Consider the following 19,590-nt stretch of genomic DNA (forward strand, 5'->3'; position numbering starts at 1 on the left):
GCAGTTAGCATATTTTATTATTTTATCACTGACGTTTTGATTGCTATTTTTACTTACTCTGCACATTACAGCAGTGCCCAGTAGTTTCAAGTAGGACTGGGACCTCCCGGTGCTATGTTCTGCATACACAGAACAAAAATCCCTGCTGCAGGGTGCTTACAGTCCAAGATCAAAAACTGCTTGTAAAGAATTAGGAAAAAGAAGAATAAAAGCAAAACCATTACTATTGATAAATTTGGTGTGAAGGTGCTTAGCAGCCCTGCCTGCTGATTCTCTGAGTACCAAGATCAGTTTGATAGAGAACAACAGTGATGTAGTTTTGCCAGACCTTTTCTCTGCTCTTTCAGCAAATTTGGCTATATGCTTCAACAGGTTTAGGAACTGGGTTTGCATTTCAGCTCTATTAGACAGAAAATCAACAAACACAGGAATGAGGCACCACCCTAAGTATTGTTGCTGGTGTTTAACCTCAGGTGCTACGCCCACTTGGATCTTTGCTGAGCCCAACAAGAGCCCTACACCACTGCCGAAGGCACCAACCCAGCCCTAGGAAAGCCAGCAGTGCTGGCACAGCATTCTGCCTTGTCAACATGTCCCTGGGGACACTGGGACTGTGTGGCCTCAGACATCATGCATTTGAGCCAAAGGAATGCCGCAGTACTGCGCTCCCACCAAGCAGGCTCATCATCTACATACCCCACTACGTTTTCCTGGTGGGATAAATGCTCTGTGAAGAGCCCAGTGCAATACACACAATCCAGGGAAGGGGAGGCTGCTTTCTTTGAAGTCACCTTTGGTCACTGGTGGGGGATTCTCTTTGCTTTTTGTGTTTTTTTTTTTTCCTGAGGGAAAAGTATTAAGATCCCTGCAGTTCTGTCCCAGCTCTGAATGGAGGCTGCCCCCAAAAACCAGGACACCACTGGCTCTTCCACAGGTGTCCTCAGGTGTCCCTCCATAGCGTGACCAAGCTTCCTGGAGCCTCTTCCCTGCACTTCCTCCTTTAATGAAGTACAGAAGGGAACAGCAGGGAGTGCATGTCTGCCTGGCTCCTGTGATGTGGGCACAACGCTCAGTGATACCTTGTGAAACTTGTAAATAACAATCATACCAGTCTAGTGGTAGCTGTGTCATTAGGTGGAACTGCAACCCAGGAAAGCCTTTGTTTTAGGATGCTGACATCCTAATGTTGACAGATGGTGAAGTACTGCCAGCTTTCAAGAACTTCTATACCTTCAAATTGCAAACGTTGGAAGAAACTGCAAATTAGCCCCTCTACTCCCCCCCCAAAAAAAACAAAAAACACCACATAACCATAACTGTTAAAAAATGTAGGGAGTTGTGATTTGTCAGCCTCTGCCTGCAAATAGAGAAATTTCCCTGTGAGAGAGGCAAGTTGAGAGAGAAAATTTTGGTATGATCGTATGTTGCTTTTAAGAACTGCAAGAGAAACACCAAGGGTCTCGGGAGCCCATAACACTGTTGTTTTACCTTTTTCCATATGTAGTGTTTCTCCTGAAAATTCAGGTCCAGAATTCCTAAAATTACATGGGAACCCCAGCTCTCAAGAAACATGTGAAGCTGTAGCCCTTTAGTAGTAAACTAAAAATTAGCTGTAAAGCAACTGGCACCAATTCTTCTGGGAACAATCTTTTTTTCTTGCACCAATAATGAGACCTCAATAGTGTGAGACTTCGACTTGTTTCCCAATTTCCACCCCCTCCCCCCTGGTCCCAAGTCTCTGGCCCCACTCTGAGGACAGGAAACAATTACAGATCCCGATGTTTGCCAGAGAGCCAGGCTCCTATGTCAGGAATTTCAGAGTCACTGGACAAAGCAGAGGAGCAAAACCACTGCCATACTGGAGACACCCAAACAACTAGGAGTCACAAGCAAAGGCCTGTAAGTTTTCTACAGTCAAGTGTTACAGTGACAATATAATTTTAGTTTGTATTTGTTCTGCTAAGTTTCTCCAGTCAAGCAGTTGCTTTAGAAAGGCTTTGTTTGTTGTCCTTTCTGTTTGGCTTTGACATATATCAAACTATAAGCAAATGTTTCATGGATAAAATGTAATGGAATATTTAATATATACATTTATTCCAGTCTTAGTTGTCTTTGGACCTTTTTTTCTAATTTGGCTTTTGGTTACCAAAAGTCTGCCAGGCAGACTCAGCAGACAGGAGTGCACAATCACCAGGCACTGCAAGAATAAGAAGCACAGCCCTGAGAGAACCACATGAGCAAACGTCTCAGCATGTCATGGGTTTCTGCATCTAAGCAGCTGTGAGCCCCTCGCCATTTTCCTTTAACTACAAAAGCTGAAGGCCCGTGGTCTCACCTGCTCCTTCCATTGCCCTTGATAGTTTTTAGGTTCTTTACTGCTTGTGCCAAGGCCAGGGGGCAAAGGCAGTGCTTAACAGTTTATAGGGAGATGTTTAATGGGGGCTGATCCAAAATCCAGCACAGCAATGCCAACTATGGCAGGAGACCAGTGCACAGGAAAACTTTTCAGGAGCGGGATGAGGACTGCCAGTTATTTACTGGAGAAAGGGGAAGGGAAGAGGTGCTGTTTCCCCTGCAGATCCCAGAAGGTCTCTGATCTTTCACCAAGCTTCTCAGCTTTGAAGGGATGATGCTAGCCTTCCCCCTCGCTGTAAACACTATCCTTCCATAGGTACACTTCCAACCCTGGCTAACATACCTTCCTGTCCTGACCAAAACTTTAAAGTCAGTTAAAAAATATTTGAAAATTCATCCTTGAAGAGAGATTTTAGGATTTGCATTTTCATATACTTCTACAACAACTGATATTGCAAACTGAGAGTGTCCGCACAAGTTCCTGCTTAGCTATTAACACATGTTGCAAAAGCTCACTGATTAGTGTAAAATATTTCAGCCATAGCAGCTAACAATATGCAGCAAAACATTGTAAAGACCATTACAAATATGACCTTCTCAGAGGCTAACTAAAGAGGCATATAACATTTTGGAAGAAACTAATTGTGTTAGCTTTCCAGAAATGCAAAAGAACTGTAGCATTTAATTTGTGCGCTTGTACATTTTATTTTTTCCTCCTCCTCATAAAATACAAGCTTCTCAATTAAAGCCACACAAGTCAGAAGCATTCAGCCTGAATTCCCACATCACTTTTAACACTCTCAATTAAAGCATGTTCTCCATAGCTGTTCGCACTGGAATGTGCAAACTAAATGTCAATCCAGTCTACTTTTAGGAAGTTTACATTGCGCCCTGATAAAAGAGGTCATTACTGCCATATCCCATAATATCTGAGTGGAAAACCAGGAAATGTCAAGCTCTAAACTTGAAGTTACTGCTACTACTACTACTAGAAAGGAACCTAAGTGATGAAGTTCATAACCTTTTTCCTTTCTTCAGTTTTAAACATTCTCTCACACTGGATTTTGTTTTATATCCTGAAATACTGAGTGTGTTTACAACTGAAATTAACCTAAGTTATATACCTTTCTCCAATACAGAACCTATGATCTTAACACAAAAGCAATTTTCACATCAGTTTGGACAACACGTGCTTTGGGACACTGCCAAACCCACCTACAGGTGCTACCTTCCAGCTTCAGAGACCCTTACTAACGCAAAAGGTCTTTAGCAGAAGAAGCAGAGAAGTTGATGACAGAGAGGAACATGTAGCGTCTCCTACAGGCAAGGCAAGGCAGCTGCCTTTGCACCACAGAGGGGTTCCCTGCTGGCCTCACACAGCTCCCAGCACTGTGCCCACTGGCCAACTCACCCTCACATGAAAAGGGAAGAGATGGCCCAACCTAGCAGTGCTATTGGCGTATCATTTACAAATGCCAGCAATATTGCCAACATTCATTATTTTAACAGTGATGCTTAAGAGATGAGCCTCCTACAACCAGTTTTAGATCCTCGCACAGACTAAGATGGTCGCCTTTTCAAGCAGGTAATCCAGATTCTCAACCCCCTGCTCGCATTTCAGTGTAATCTCACTGCTTTCAACACCTGAAAAGGTCTGAAAACTTGCCAAGTAAGGAGGCGCTACTTTGGGTGTCTGTGAGTTTGCATTCATATTAGAACAGTTATCCAGAGAAGTGATCTGTGGAAAATCACGGAGGAAAACATCTGAGCAGAGAATGAAGAGCTACATTTAATTTTCATTTAATTCCTGAATGGAACTAACATTCTTTCTAGTCTCAGCTGCCAAAGATGGGAAGCTCCCAGCCCCTTACAGGAATGTGCCTTGTTGGCTGAACCAGGACACATCCTAGCTCCCAACTCGGTCTTGTGAAAAACCAAAGCAGTCTGGCAGTAATGTGCTGGTGTGCCAGGGTAACAGAAGCCCCACAGGTGTGTCCAGGGCCCAGATCAAGAAAGCAGGAGACAAGAGGGGATAATGAGAAGCAAAGGCTTTTTTGAATGCTGCACACTTGCAGGAAAACAAGAGGGGGAAAGCACATTGAATCAGAGGAAGAGAGGGAACCCCAAAAACTAGGAGGACAGAGGACCGGTTCTGATAAAGGCAGAGCTGAGAGCTCCTGAGAGCCACATGCGTTCCCACAGCTTCCATTGCCAGACTGCCTCCCAACAGCTCCAGCTACCAATACTTCTCAAAGGAGAGCCAACATAGGTTGGTTGGGATTTCCACCCTCCCTTTCTCTTCCTCCCAGATCCGATGCACTAAAATAGCATTGCTCTGCTCTGCTGCACTTTTGGTTTCCCTGCTTTGGTTGCCTGCCAGCACTCAGCACATTCCTTGTATGGCAGCAAGTTTATAACCATGGCAGTCACAAACTATTCATAAATGGGTCTTTTCTGAGAATAATCATCATCATCTTTTCAACATCTTGAAAAATATCTAATCTTTTCCATTCCAGGCAGTCCTTTCCAGTGCACTAGTAAAGGATTAATTGCTTCTGGTGCTTACAGGATGAGATACAAGTGTTCTGGAAATAACCTTTTAATTTAACAGTTCCTACTGGCTAAGCCCAAAAGCTTTTTGCTTTGCTCACCAGAGAAATATTCATTGTCAGTACTAAAAGAAAAAAGGCTGCAACCCTCCCAAGCTGTGGGCTACTGCCATGCATGGAGCTTCTTGCAGCCAGCACTGGGGGCACAGTGCCTACTTTTACTGCCAGCCAGCTTTGGAAGGGCACACTCTTCCCCTCCACCAGCACTTGCTGTGTCAAGCTTACCAGCACAGCAGAACTAACAGGCTTTCTCATCTCTCTATTTTTAATTCAGGACAAATCCCATGCATCATTTACCATGAGGTGAAACAACTTCCTTTTCTTAGCAGTGAACAGAAGCCCTTCAGTAGGATTTTCTATTCTACTTTCCTGAAACAACTTTATATCATTTTTTGAGAAATAATAATAATTTGAAAAAGATACGTTCAAGATTAAACAGATCATTTTGAAATGGAGTCATTTGAAACAGTGTTATGAAGTGCTCCATAGCTCAGGGCTCGGAGAGGAGAGGAGAGGAGAGGAGAGGAGAGGAGAGGAGAGGAGAGGAGAGGAGAGGAGAGGAGAGGAGAGGAGAGGAGAGGAGAGGAGAGGAGAGAATTTAGAAAGCTTTGTAAAAGGGTGTCCTGCTCTCTGGGTTGGGTGGCTGCACATCACATCGATTCAGGTCGGTTGTTTCTTTTTTTGCCATCCCAGCTCCCAGAACAGCGTTTCGAGTGAAAGCCACCAGAGCTGCCAGTCTCTCCCGGCACTCTCCCTTACATAGAAATTTTCTACAGAGCCGTGTCTGAAACCGATACCGCTGCTCACCACCGAGAGGAGCCGTCTCCCTGCCTAAGTACCAGGAACTCATCCTTCAAGTGACAGCATCGGCACGCAGAAAGTCTATGCAGATGTCGACAGAACAGAAGCTTTTGAAAATGTGTCTTTGATCACAAAAATCATGTCATGGTATTTAGAACAGCCTTATGACTACACGAGACGACTTCAGCCTTTTATCAAAAAAATAGGTTATAAGAATAGGCATGAAGAAATTTGAATGCCACACAAAAAGAAAGAATTGCTCACAAACTATAATAGTAACGTTAACCATGCTAAAAGCAAGGAACCTTTAAGCAGTTAAAAAATAAAATTAAAAACACATCCAATCCATACCACAAAGACGTTCCTCTAAGAAAAACAGGAATCCTCCGTTCTCCCTCTGTCACAGAGGTCCTTCTAGTTGTAGGGAGCGCTAAAGCTCTGAGAAGACACGACAACAAACAGGGCAAAAGGAGTGTTCATTTCACACTGTTAATGCTTTTTAAACATGCGGCAGTTTAAGAATGGATAAACACAGCATTTAAAAAATATACAGATATTTACATGGATGTGCTGCACCTGAAGATTCTCTTCAGTTCATGAGCAAAAGAAATACTAATTCTAGCTGAATATATGGTTTGAATACTTATTTTGGTTTCTTCTTCGTCCTTCATTTTCTCTCAGATATCCAGAATGTGAGGGTGCCTTTTCCAAAATCTAGCAAGCCTTACAGTTTTGCAGTGCAACCCTGACTGAATTCCAGACAAACAGCCCCTGCAGCTCCCAGCAAAAGGCGCTCACCTGGAGATCACAGATGCCCCCAGCTGCCCTACAGCACGGTGTCACACGCAGGTTGGAGCCTCCTGGGGCAGGGGCACATCCCCTGCCCGCTGCAAGGCTGGCAGCAACAGCAGCCCGATGGCATTCATCCCTGGGCAGCCAGCCTGCTCTGTGACAGCCACCCTGCTCCCAGTCCCCTGCTCCTTTGGAGGGCACAGGTGCGTCTGCCCAGATCATCCACTTCTTCCCTCAGCCTTCCTGAAGCTCAAGGCTTCCAAATCCCCGTGAGGATCAACAATCCAAGGGAAATTTGGGTGTTTCCCTTGCATAAGCTGTACTGAAAAGTGACATATGCCCCAGATCCTTCAGCAGAGACGTGGGCCCAGCACATGCACGCAGCTCCCTCCCCACCACCCCGGACTTAATTAAGCCTTGCCCCAAAATTCTGCTTTCTGCTGTCCTACTTGGAGTCCTGCTCCACAAAAAGGAAGCACTGCAATTAAAACCCCATGCATCACTTCCTCTCCCCTTGGCCCTGACGTCTCACACCAACATGGGAAACCCCCCAGTGAAGCTGTTGTGCCTGGATGCTTCACTGCCCCTGCAGAAGCTCCCTGCAGCCCAGCCCCACTCTAGGCACACAGGACTTCAGCACCTGTAAGTAAAATGAATGGCTACGGATGTACCAAGTTTGTGTCTACTTTGAGGTTATAAAAAGACACAACTGTTGGTCACAAGTCTGATATTGTTCCAAAAGTAATACCTCCTATTCATTTCCATAGAAATGACAACAGATACAAAGAGTACAACAACACTATTTGATAGAGAAAATTCTCAGCTACAAAACAGTACATTTCAACACAGTCACCACCATTAGCAGTGCAATTTCACCAGCGATGAACAAGAGCCTGAGTGCCACGCTCATGAAAAGTGGCACCAGCAGAGGTGCCCCAATGTTGCTGTCACCACCGCTGAAATGCACCACCCACTGCCTCACTGTGCTCACATCCACTGCTTGGTCTCCATAAACATTCAGCAAGCATTGATGAATGTCAATGGGAGCGATGTTTTCCACATGGAGGAATTCAATTTCATACATTCACTTTATACGCATTTTCATGTCAGACACCATCGTATCAGACTGCCCCTCTGCTGCCATCTGTCATACAGCAACAAAATGGAATGGGTTATTGATGGGGAAGTTCAGCTTCTACTGCTGCACCACCAACATCCACCTCTTACAGCATGGGCCAACACAGTAAAAAAGGAGGAGCAGCCTTGTATTTATTCAGTGTGTTATTTTTACAGCACTTGTATAAACGTGCAGAAAGTTTGATAATTTCTGCGGGGTTTCATTTCTGCCTGCAGAAATGCCAGAAATGGAAAAGAGCAAGTTTAGGTATTTTTAACCTGAAACTGTGAAGGCAGTAACAGGTCTCAGTTTCACACCCGCTGCCTGGAAGGGACAGGGGAGGGGTCTGTCCCCACACCATGCAGCACACTCGGGGTCCCAGTGCAGCCCTCACAATGCTTTGTCAGCTTTGTAACTGCCTAAATGCTGACATTCCACTTGTGGCCCCAGAACAAAACTATCTGATGAAATGGAGGATATACTAGAATCACAACTGTTTACTGTGCAGTACCAACTGCAACCAAAATTATGCAGGGCCTGTATTAGTCTTCTGCTAGAATCTGCACAGCTCAACCTTGCTCAAGAGCCACAGAGCTTCCTGTGAGAATCTCACACTGTGTGTTTGCACAGAGGTGAATGCTGCAGGAACAAGTGCCAGCCCCAGGCAGTAAATCATATGAGCAGAGAGAACCAAAGAGGAGCAGATGGAGGTGCATAATTCTAACCCCACTGACTGCTGGTAACTCAAAGACCCAGAACTCAGGACGGCAGTAGCACTTGCTTTCACGATGTTTCTGCTATGACTGCTGCAAACGTTCCTAGCACCACTGTGCACTTCACAGGTCTGAGGTTGGTTCTGCTGAGGCAGCTCCAGGGCATCTCAGCCCATGGCACAAACAAGCCCTTATTTGGGCTGAGCAAGACAGGACGAGCAGAAGTTTGAAACACAAAATCTACAAGCAGCGCTCTCTGCTCCAAACCCCACGTTTCTCTCCCATTGCAATGTCACAGAGCTGGTTAATCACCGGCACAGCGGACTTTACCTGTATTGATTTCATGTATTGATCAGTGGTAAAAGATAGCCTGGTTAAACTTTCCCTTTCTGCAGTCAAGATTTCAAGGGACATTAACAGCTGGAAATGACTCTCTCTCAAAAGCTGGGTGATAACTTCCATTCCTCCTCAAAAATCACCCAAAACACTCCACAAAGATCACCATTCATGATCTCCTGCTCCATTACACAAATCTCATGAAAATCTTGGGGTGATCATCATATTCCTCCCAGCATCACTTCTCTTTCAACCAAAGGTGTACTCTCGATTGTCCATTTCCCCTCATACTTGAGTCTCTTCTCCTTCCTTGCCACAGCTTTGGGGACTGTGTGTGCCAAATCAGTCACACTGATGTGAATCACTGTATTCCTGGACTATGAAGCTATCGTATGTCTGCAGCCCTTCTCTGAGGCTGCACTTCCTCCTCTGACAGGTTACAAAACTCACCCTAAAATATCTGGGAAATAACTTGAGATAATCATTCAGAAAAGAGTGAGCATCTCTGAGGATTTCTGAAAGGCTTTTGCCTTTCCCACAGCTCAGGGGTAAGGTGACAACGTCCCCTTTGAAAAAGGAAGAAAGCGACTGGTGTACTGCACATCTGTGAGCATACCTCCACATCCAGAAAGCTTTTGAAACAAAACAACAACAACAACAACAACAAAACACATACGTAGGCAATTGAAAAGTAACAAAGCAATAAGCAGTCAAGATGGATTTGTAAGATCCTACACCATCAAACTAGTACTAGTGCTTCCTCTTCTACGAGCTCCTAGTGGTATTTTCATAAACAGACTGGAAAAGCATCTTCCTTCTGGATTATGGTACCACAGCTTGGGAATGTCAGGCTGAAGAACACCTGCCAAGGGCCCAGCTCTGATCAGCACTTCTGCTGCTGGGACCTGCAAGCACTCCTATGTGAACTGCAGACACCAACCTGGAAGGAGCATACAGCACTGCAAAGAGCCCAGCAGAAATCAACATAATCCTCAGGAAGTGGAAAAGGGTCCAAAATCAGTAAATGGAATTCAGTACAGCCAAGTACAGAGAGATGTACAGAGTACAGCCAAGAACAGAGCCAAGTACAGGTCTTTTTTTAAAAAAAAAATAATAATAATAACCACAAAAGCACTCAAATGCACAAATCGAAATGGAAACTACAAGACAAGCAGGGGTACCACAGAAAAGGATGTCAAGGTTACAGTGTCCATAAGCTGAGCCAATACTGTGATAACTGCTGCAAAAAAAAGGCAAGTGAAATTTGGAGTTTATCAAAAAGAGAAGCTAATACCTAATAGCAGGAGCTGGGGAGGGAGCAGAGCTGCTGAGCTCTGCTCAGCACCAATGAGGTACCAGCTGCAATCTCATGCTGGCTTGAGGCATAAGACAGAAGAAACTGGGGAGAGTTCAGAAGAGAGAATGAAAGAGATTCAGAAAATCTAACTTCTGCAAAGACCTGGGAAGAACTTTATCTACAAGAGCTACTGTGGTAGTGCAACGCTCTGAAAACCTGTGTCTCTTCTTAAACAGCAATACACTAAGAAGCTATTACACTGAGTGTACTGCTGCCACAATTATTAATTATCATACTATAGATAAAACTGTATTATGCTAATCCATATGCAGCAACAGAAAGCCTCCCTCTCTGAGACAACTCTGCAAGGGCAGTCTGAGGCTCTCGCACAGTATCCGCAGTAACCCTACCCAGCATGGTTCCACCACTGCTCCAGCAGCTCGGTGCAGCTTGGCACCTCTCTGAAGTCCAGAGGCAAGCAGCAAAGCTGCCTTGAGCTTTTGCAGATAGAGTGCCAAGCTCTGTGCAAAACTGGAAACCAACAGTCCCCAGTGCTTCCCTTGGTGCCAGCCTCTAATTGCCTGCAGGAGCCACGGCAAAGAAGGTTCCCTACATTTCTCTTATGGAAATAGGTTTTAATAAGATACTCTATCAGCATGGAGTATCCTTCCACTGATTCTAATCCTGTAAAAAATAGGAGGAATTAAGGATACAGTCCAAAAGCACAGTTCCCACAGCAAGCAGTCAAAGACTAAGGCTCTCTGTCCAACAGCGCTGACTTTCTTTTCCTGCAGCCTTTAGAAAGTAGAGATGATTAAACTACAAAAAACCCCAAATCCCTTTATCTGGGAAGTTTCTGCTGCACATTTCAGGCCCTAATGTCGCAGAGCTGCCTGGCTCCCCTTGACCCTTCTGCCCTCCCCAAGCCCACAGCAGTGTGCCCGCTCCCTCCTTGCCTCCAGCTCACCCACCCCACAGCCCCACAGCCACAGGAGCCGAATCTCACCAGCTGCTCTGTCAGCCCTACTCTCAGGATCACCTCCACTGTATGGCTGGACTCAGCAGGTCCAGCAACTCCACATCAGATCGATGCTTGCTCTATATAGGCTCCGTGCTCTGGAAGCAGACACAGGAATACTAAAGCCAGGCTCACTGTGCTGTCAAATGCCATCACGTGGACTGAGAGCAACACCCATGTGAACTCGACCCCAGGCAACCAGCTGCACAGAGCCCTTCAGCAGAGCAGCGTTGCAAATCACCCACACCTTCCCTGCCTGCATTTGGAGGCACAGCACAGTCAAGATCAAGATGCTGGGGAACAGGACTTGGCAAGGACAAGGCAATGCTTATCTGGGCAGGGCATGTTCTGGACTGCTTTCTTTTGGCATTGACGGGCATGGATCGCTTCCTCAGGAAGCTGTTGAGATGCCCTGGGTTGATTTCTTTTTCCTACTCACATTGTGCAGCCCAAGTGAAACCGATGGCATTTGGCAGTCCCTTCCTCAGAGCTATTGTTGTTTCCTGGCAGCGGGGCTTTGTTTTCCATCAGGTGGAAGGCAAAGGCGTTGTCCCTGTTTGGAGGAACATGGAGTTACAAAGCTCCCTGGGGACATAATTCCATACGCCACACATGGTGTCACTCTTAAGAGCTGTTGGACATGACAGCACTTTCCAACAACACAATACATGAGCACACCATGTACGCTTCGCTACGCTGCTGTGTTTCAAACGTATCATTAATCCCCATGTTCAGATGCCACTGAACAGAGAGCGCAAACCAGGGAGCTCAGCAGAAGTCCTTTCTTCAGACTTTATGCAACACTCAAAAGCTGAATCATGTTTCAATACAAAACTTACTGGAAACATCATTCCCAATGCTCGCTATAAATAAAGAAGTACTTGTGCCATTAATCATCTTAGAGAACATGCTATGCCAAAATGTAAGTCTGTAGAAACAGCAGAAGTGTGTTAGCACCATGTAAGTCTAAGCACTGCCCTTGCTGGTTCGGGCTAGCATTGTTTGAGCTCCTCGGGTGCTAAAGCCCTCACCAAGAAAAGCCTCTTTATGCCCAGGAACAGTGCTGGATTGTGTGGCTGTCAGATAATGCCACTGGAACTGAGCTGTTACATGAGAACCAGAAGGCTGGAGCAAAGGAAAGAAATTATAATTTCCAATTGCCTCATCGTGAATGGAGTTCCCAAAGAATTCTCGCAGCCTGTCTTCAGACAACACCTAAGGATCGCATCCTCGCAAGTGAAGGACACAGAAGTCCCCTCTAAAACCCAGAATGCCACTCTGCACCCTCTGGCAGAAGCTGATGCTGTAACACATGCTCCCTTCCCTTTCTTAAATGGAAGATTTAAAGTTAGTTTAGGACACTGCTAGTTTCTTATATGTCCACAGGTTTCCACAGAGGAGGACTTGAACATTCAGTTTTTTAAGCTCCTACATCCAGTAGTTTGCTGAGAACCAAACATCCTCCCAGTCTGGGCTAGGCATCTGGAAGATCATAATGCAGCCCTGCAGAAGCGATAAGAGTGAGGGAAGGGATTGTTCACCTGCAGCCCCTTCTTGCTCTACAAGACACTACAGATTGAACACCCTAAAGGCTGGCAGGTTTTTCTGGTTTTTATGTTTCAAAGCTCTCTAGTTCACGTAGAGAAAGTTGCCTCTAAATAAATCCATGTATGGACGCAAATACTCCAGAGCAAGAGACACCCAATTTCCCTCCAGCCTTGGAGCCTGCTCCAAAAAAAGGAAAATAAAAGATCCTATTCCCCACCTATGACTGAAGTTGCACATTGCTTAAATGTTGATCTGTAACGAGGACGCTTGAATGACGCAACCCAGTGGAGCTGTCTGACAATTGGATGGCTGTCCCGCACTTGTAGCGATGCCAGTGGATGCAGACAGCAGACTTCTTAACCTCCGGCTGAGAAGATTAAATCCTTAACAGCGAGATCTCTTCTCCCCTTTCTCCCTCCTGCTCCCTGCTCCCATACAATACAGCCAACAGCATAACAGAGGAATCTTAACAATATACCTAAAAGGGAAATTTGATTTTCTAGCGTTGCTCATGCACAAAACAGGCTAGGCTTTCAGTGCCACAAACAGGTATCATCTTACAAAGCTGCCTGAATGCAAGCAGGCAAACAAAATCCTCCCATGCCTTAATGAATATCAGGGCAAAACACCAAGTGTTTTCCTCATGTGCAAGTTTCCCTTCCCACAAAGCCGTCAGGAATCCATAGGGCACATGCAGGCGGAAAAAGTGCATTAACTCAACACCAGCAGGAGGGCAGAGCAGCCCTGCTTGGAAAAACCAACAAGGCCATTCCGTCAAAAGATTTTATTTGTGTCAAGGATCAACTGCTTTATATGGCTTTGTCACCAAATATAGCAACGCTACCCCATACACAAAGGCACTATTTTTAAGGACAGCACTTCTGGAGGAAAAATGGGAGTTCTTTTTTCCTTTTAAAAGCTCTTCTCAGATGTGTACGATACAGATCCAAGAAACGTCAGACAGGAAAACACCCAACCAACCACAGCTGAGCTACGTGTGGCCCAACTCCACCAGGCTCAGCGGTTTTGGGGAAATCACTGCACAGCTCCATCCAAACCAAACCTTCCTTCAGCTGAGACTTACAGAATTATTCAGTACCTCCAGTTAAGACGTTCACCTCACTTAATTCCCGACACAAACTCTATACGACAATAAAGAAACGCTGTTTTAAACGAAGCCGCGCCTCCAGCGACGCCGCGATCCTCTGAGAAGCTCTGAGCGGACGGCAGACGAGGATGACGGGCGCACGGGAACCGCTGTCACAGAGGCGCAGAAGGCACCGCTACCGACCAAATTTGGCAGCGGGGAGCCGTGACAAACTGCAAAAGCACGCAGCAGCGCAGCAAATGGCCCGGAATTCTCCGCTAAGAGCGCTGCGAGCACCCGCGTCTGTTCGGCGGGGGGAAGAGCACCGACCGGACGGACAAACCGCCTCTGGGCTCCAAACGCGGCACTGCGCCCCGGTGTGAGCGGCTGCGGTGCTCCGTGTCGTTATGCTGCTAAACGGGGACAGGAGGAACCGAGCTACACCCGATTCCCGCACGTCCCGCGTTGGTCAGCAGCGCAACACAACCCGCACGCAGGCAGGGGACAGCCGCCGAGTTTCGAGAGCGCACGCGAAGCCCGAGCTCCCCTCGGGGCCGGTAAAGCTTCACGTACGCGGCGGACGGCCGCAGCGCAGCCAGCAGGCCGTGCCCTCGCCCCGCCACCGCTCCGCCGCCTTGCTCTGCGGACGGACAGCCGGCACTCAGAGCGGCACGGCGCAGAGGGTGGCGGAGCGGAGGGGAGCGGAGCGCGGCACGACACGGCGCGGCACGGTACGGCCCTCCCGCCGGGCCCCGCTCCCCGAGGGCGCCCCCGCCCCGCCCCTCCCCCAGCAGGTGCTGCCCGGCCCCGGCTCGCTGTCCCGCCGCCCCTCCCCCGGCCGCAGCCCCCGGCCCGCCCTTCCCGCGGCGGTGCGGGGCTGGCGAGGCGGCAGTGGGAGCTGCCCGCCGGCTCCTACCTGCGGCTCCTGCGTTGGCCGCCAGCGCCAGGACGAGTGCGGAGAGGAGCGGCGGCGGCGGCGCAGCGCGCATGAGGGGAGGCCCGAGGGAGCGGCGGCCGCGGCTCCAACCCCCCCTCCGCCCTCCGCCCTCCGCCCCCCGGGATAGCGGGGACGGGCCCGGCGCCCAGGGAGGCATGACGGGAAATTCCTGGGCACCGGCGGCCAACGCCAAATAAGAGCACGGCGCGGGCGCCCCGGCCCCGCAGCGCCGAGCTCCAGCGTGCGCCGGGCCCTGCGCGGAGCCCCCGCTGTGTCCCCGCAGCCCTCACGGGAGAGAGGCGCCCACAGATGGACGACGTCAGACGCGTGTAAAAAACCCTAATAAACCTTTAATTCGAGTCTGCTTCGCGTAGCGTCAGTTTGTACAGGACAAGGTGACAAATTACAGCAAACATCTGATTCCTCTCAAATGTTCGGTATTATACACGTCCCCCTCCCTCGTGCAGGAAGGGACACTGGTCAACTTAACAGTTTAAGGTAAAAGAAGCTGCATAATAGTACATATTACAATAATAATGTACAGTGTTTACAAGAAGTATATTTCAGAAGCAAGATGGATGCAGCTGCATCAAGAGGCGACCTTTGAAAATGCCACAACTATTTTTACATTCACTCTTGCAACGGGTCACAAGATGGGTCACTAAGGTCAGGTTAACAAGTCACTGATGCACATCGATACAACGCCATTAGTTTATATACATATATATAGTACATATACATGTATATTATACATATATGTATATAGTAAAACTCGTCAAAATCTACCAGTCCTGGCACAATTCACTTACCCATCAAAAATATGTACTCGTCCTCGGTAAGCGGAATTCTGCGTGGCTGATTATATATTATATATACTCATTCATTAGCATCTGAGACATAAAACTGAGGATTTAAAAGTTCTCGGTTAACAAACTCTCCGATAATAAACATGGTGCCCACAAAAGCACGAAGGTAAGGCACAATAGGATTTCTGTTGCAGAACAGTGTGCATCATGTTTACTTAACCGTACGAAAAACGTGCATTATTTGTGCAAGTCCATGCTGCAAATCCATCGTATCTACAAAGTAAAGTGAGTTTCAGTTGTTTCTTTGGACCGGCGCGCTTCCAGTCCAAGCACGTCCCTGTGGGATATTTCCCCTTGCTACTCGGATAACATCACGGTAGGAGCGACGGGATTAAAGGAGCCAATAATCTCAGATTTGCAACTACGCTTCTCAGCAACAATTTTGCACTTCCAGGCAAATTTCTGCCAAGTTTACAAACTCACAATCACCAGATTTACTGTCAGCCGCACTTGCAGCTCATGTCAGCCAAAATTGTAGCAGGGAAGCGAGCACCTTCTAACATTTTAAAAGGAAACTGCTTCATCACTTAATCCCAAATGGTATTTTGTCACAGCCCTGGCAATAGTAGTAATAAATACAGCTTTTCACAAAATACTTTTCCAGTATCTGCCAATTGTGTCTTTATTGCTCACAAATTTGAATTTGTTACAATTGGTATCAGACCTCTCACACAAAATCATAAGGTATTTTAATATAAAACCTATAAAAGATATTTAACCTGTATCTAACACTTTAAGGTATTTGGCCTCTTGTCACGGTGCAGCCAAACCCATATAAAACATCAGGTGTTGGATAAAATAGGAAGCCTACCCACTGCTTCGATGCAGACATCCTCACAGAACAAAACCAGTTTTGCCACCACCAGCATTTACATTTATATACAAAACCCATTACATCCGCATTCAGCTCGTTTTCCCTCACGCTTATATGCAACCACTAACGCCAGATTAACTTCCCCCATACCCTAGCTGCAGAAAATTATTATTTTACGGCAAGGAAAAAAAAAAAAAACAACTAATATTGAATGAAAAAAAAATATATTTTTTTCTTTTTTTTTTTTTTTTCTTTTTTTTTTTTTTTTCTTTTTTTTTTTTTTTTTTAAACTTATTCACCATCAGGAACTGTAGGTCGTTTGTTACAAAATACCCACAAGATTATTTCACAGGAAACTATGGAAATACAGGAAGTCTTCTTTTCTCCATGCTTTTGTATTATCAAAAACACCTCTTGGTGCAAAAATACAGTCACCACATCTGAAAATGTTTAATGAATTCGGTATTCCACATGCAAAACTTAAATGCATTGCTTTAACGTAGCCCCGGATAACTTCCTGAAGCAATTTCTTTTTCCTGTCAGCTCAGTATTACTGCCTCACCGCTAAGTCCCTTTGGAAACAGGATTTCTGGAACGTTCCAACTTTTATTTAAATCATTAAAGTATTACATACAAAAAGCACTAAAAAAGGAAGACGGCAGCCAAACAGGAATAGTCCTGTTGCAAGTAACAGTCCTAGCAGTTGTAGAAAATCTCCTCAGGAACTTCCCTGAGAATGAGTTGTGCCTGTCCGAAGACGGAGATGTGACATAGAGTTCATGTGTTTATTTGATGGCTTTAGTGGAGTGTTGCAGGTGAGAGCCTGAGGAAAACGATGATGGTATCGATCTAGCCGCAGGTATTTTACTGTTACCAGCTTTCCTGGAAGGCAAAGAAATACAAAAACAAAATCCCTCTAGTTTACCATTATTACATTTGGCCTCAGGATGCAGCGAGCAAACCCAAACACGTTCATTGTAATGAAATTAGTTTACCAGCTGATAAATACTAATAATGGATATTATTATGGATAATACTAAGAACACAACTTCTATATCTAACAAAAGTATCAAGATGTAATAAAACGCTTGGTCACTTAAAAGGACTCCAACCACAACCATCTTCTGCCATTTCTCCCCACATTTTGCCATGAACCCTGATTTCTTACCATCAAACCAAGAGCCATGTAATGCCTTAAAAGCCTTCCCCGCATACTCTGGAGACAGACACTTGACATATACACAGCCCTGCAGTAAGAAAGAGTCTTTGTTACAGTCCAGCTGACAAGGAGAAACAACATTATTAAGTTGTTACTGGAAGGATGCTCACCTCACGTGAATTTTTGTCCACAGCAATATGAACAATTCCATCATTATCACTGCATTTCTCCAAGATTGCTTCTTGAATTGCTAAATGCCAGTGATCACCTATTTCCCTGTGCAAATAATAAAGGGTTTAATTAAGCATGTCTACTCTCAAGAAGTTACAGAAGATGAAGATGACAGAGGAACAAAAGCATTAACAGCTCTAGCAGCATGACAGAACGCTAGCCTGAAGAACACAGATTCTGATTCAGTAGTTTTTATGAAAATGCATGTTTTCTCCCATCTGCATGTTCTGTGCTTTGGTTTGCACTACCAAAATGTCTTAGAGTATACCAAGTAAGATATTCTGGGATTTATCTGAAAGATATATTTGAGAGGACATTTAATGCACTCCAGCAGCTAACAGGTATTTATTTAGTCCGTAGGATCTGATTACAGTAGTTCAAAGCATAAGTCTTAAGTTGCATACAGCATAATGTCAGGTCTTTAGCATCCTTTTTCTCTACAGATGTTCTCCTCTTGCACTGTGCTACTTAGACATACTCTGTACATTTTTGATTGATTACTTGAGCTGAGATCAAGAACTTGGATAAAGTACAAAACCATATCTTAAGACGTACCTACTTGCAACTAATTTGGAATAAAAACTGAAGATTTCAGCTCCATTCGTAACAGAACAATTTTTGGTTTTATGACATACAGGAATTCAAATGTGATATTTGAAAATCCCTTCAGAAAACAAAGGAAGTTCTCTTTGGTTGTAACATGCATGGTGCTAAAGTACAAAATCCCGTAGGGCAGAATTTCCCATGAATGCACACGCATGCATGGTAACTATATCACTTCAGAAAGGAATATCAAATTCCCAGAGCTGCTCAGCATCTACTGTGTCAACAGCCAGACAAAATTTAGTTACATTACTCACCTTTCTCCTCTAAGATGAAAGGCAGAAGTAAAACATTTTATATTGCTCCTGGTTAAAGAAACTACTTGGACCTATGGGCAGGCATTAAGAACATTCAGAAGTGGAATCCAGCCTGAAAAATCCACTTGCTACTGAATCAAAGTTTTTTTTCTTCAAAGGAATCTCCTGACACTTTCAACCACCATTCTCTACCCCTTCAGAGTTACGTGCACAGAACTGTTTATCTGAAGGCCAGTGTAAAGTCTACTGGTACTTAGTTCATGGAAAGTAAACATCCTCCTGTCATACTGGCAGTAATCTCATTCTTGCCAGCTGAGTGGTTTCTTTAGGACTCTACACAACCTTCTGGCACGTGAGATGGACTGAGTACTTGAAGCTATCAGATGGTCAAGTAAATTGGGTGCCCATGGCCTGCTTCAGAAAATTCAATCCTATGAACCAAAAGGAACAATCCACACTTTGGGTGTTGCAGCCTGTTATCACCACCTTCCTATCTGAAGCTGCAAGCAGTCAAAGTTCATCGTTCCACACCTACTTAGACAGGCTGGCTGTTGTTCCATGAAGGACAATCTTCAGCTGCTCCTCCCTCAGCAGCAGAAGAGCAGAAGGCAACAGCATACAGACCTATGCCACTTTCCTTGTCACCTCTACCAGCAATCACAGAGCAACATTAAATGGTCAGCCTTCAGCAAGCCGAAGCAGCTTCTTAGCTATTTAGACATTATTCATCACTGAAACGGCTGCTGCCTTCCCCAAACAAAGCATCAAGTTGTACTTGTCCCAGAAGGCACCCACAGAACATGCTGAGTGAGCTCCAGAAACAGAAGTTAGTAAAAACTGATTCAATTTTTGACAGACTTTTAATGAAAAAGTATTTTATTGTTAAGATTAACCAACCTTTAAATATATCACTAGAGAACACAAAATATATGTATTTTTTCTGAAGGTGCAGCAGTCTATCTGCCTCCAGGAAGATAAACCGAAGCAGAGGGAAAACAATTTCAACAGCTTTAATACACCTTTAGCCTACTTGAATGGCATCCGCACAAA

The 19,590-nt window shown here is 45.5% G+C and overlaps 1 protein-coding gene across 1 annotated transcript in view; it reads right to left on the bottom strand.

The window, feature by feature from the left end:
• Positions 1 to 17,008: 17,008 nt before the first annotated feature.
• Positions 17,009 to 19,590, bottom strand: part of LEMD3 (LEM domain containing 3) — a gene marked incomplete at both ends in the record, with an annotated part of 47,478 nt that continues 44,896 nt past the window's right edge. The window contains 3 exons of the mRNA XM_079538498.1: positions 17,009 to 17,172; positions 17,459 to 17,537; positions 17,620 to 17,725. Of these exons, the coding sequence (XP_079394624.1) occupies positions 17,009 to 17,172; positions 17,459 to 17,537; positions 17,620 to 17,725 (349 nt within the window). The remainder of the gene's footprint in view (positions 17,173 to 17,458; positions 17,538 to 17,619; positions 17,726 to 19,590) is intronic.

The sequence above is a fragment of the Tetrao urogallus genome (assembly GCF_951394365.1).
Source record: "Tetrao urogallus genome assembly, chromosome: 1".
Lineage (NCBI taxonomy): Eukaryota > Metazoa > Chordata > Aves > Galliformes > Phasianidae > Tetrao > Tetrao urogallus.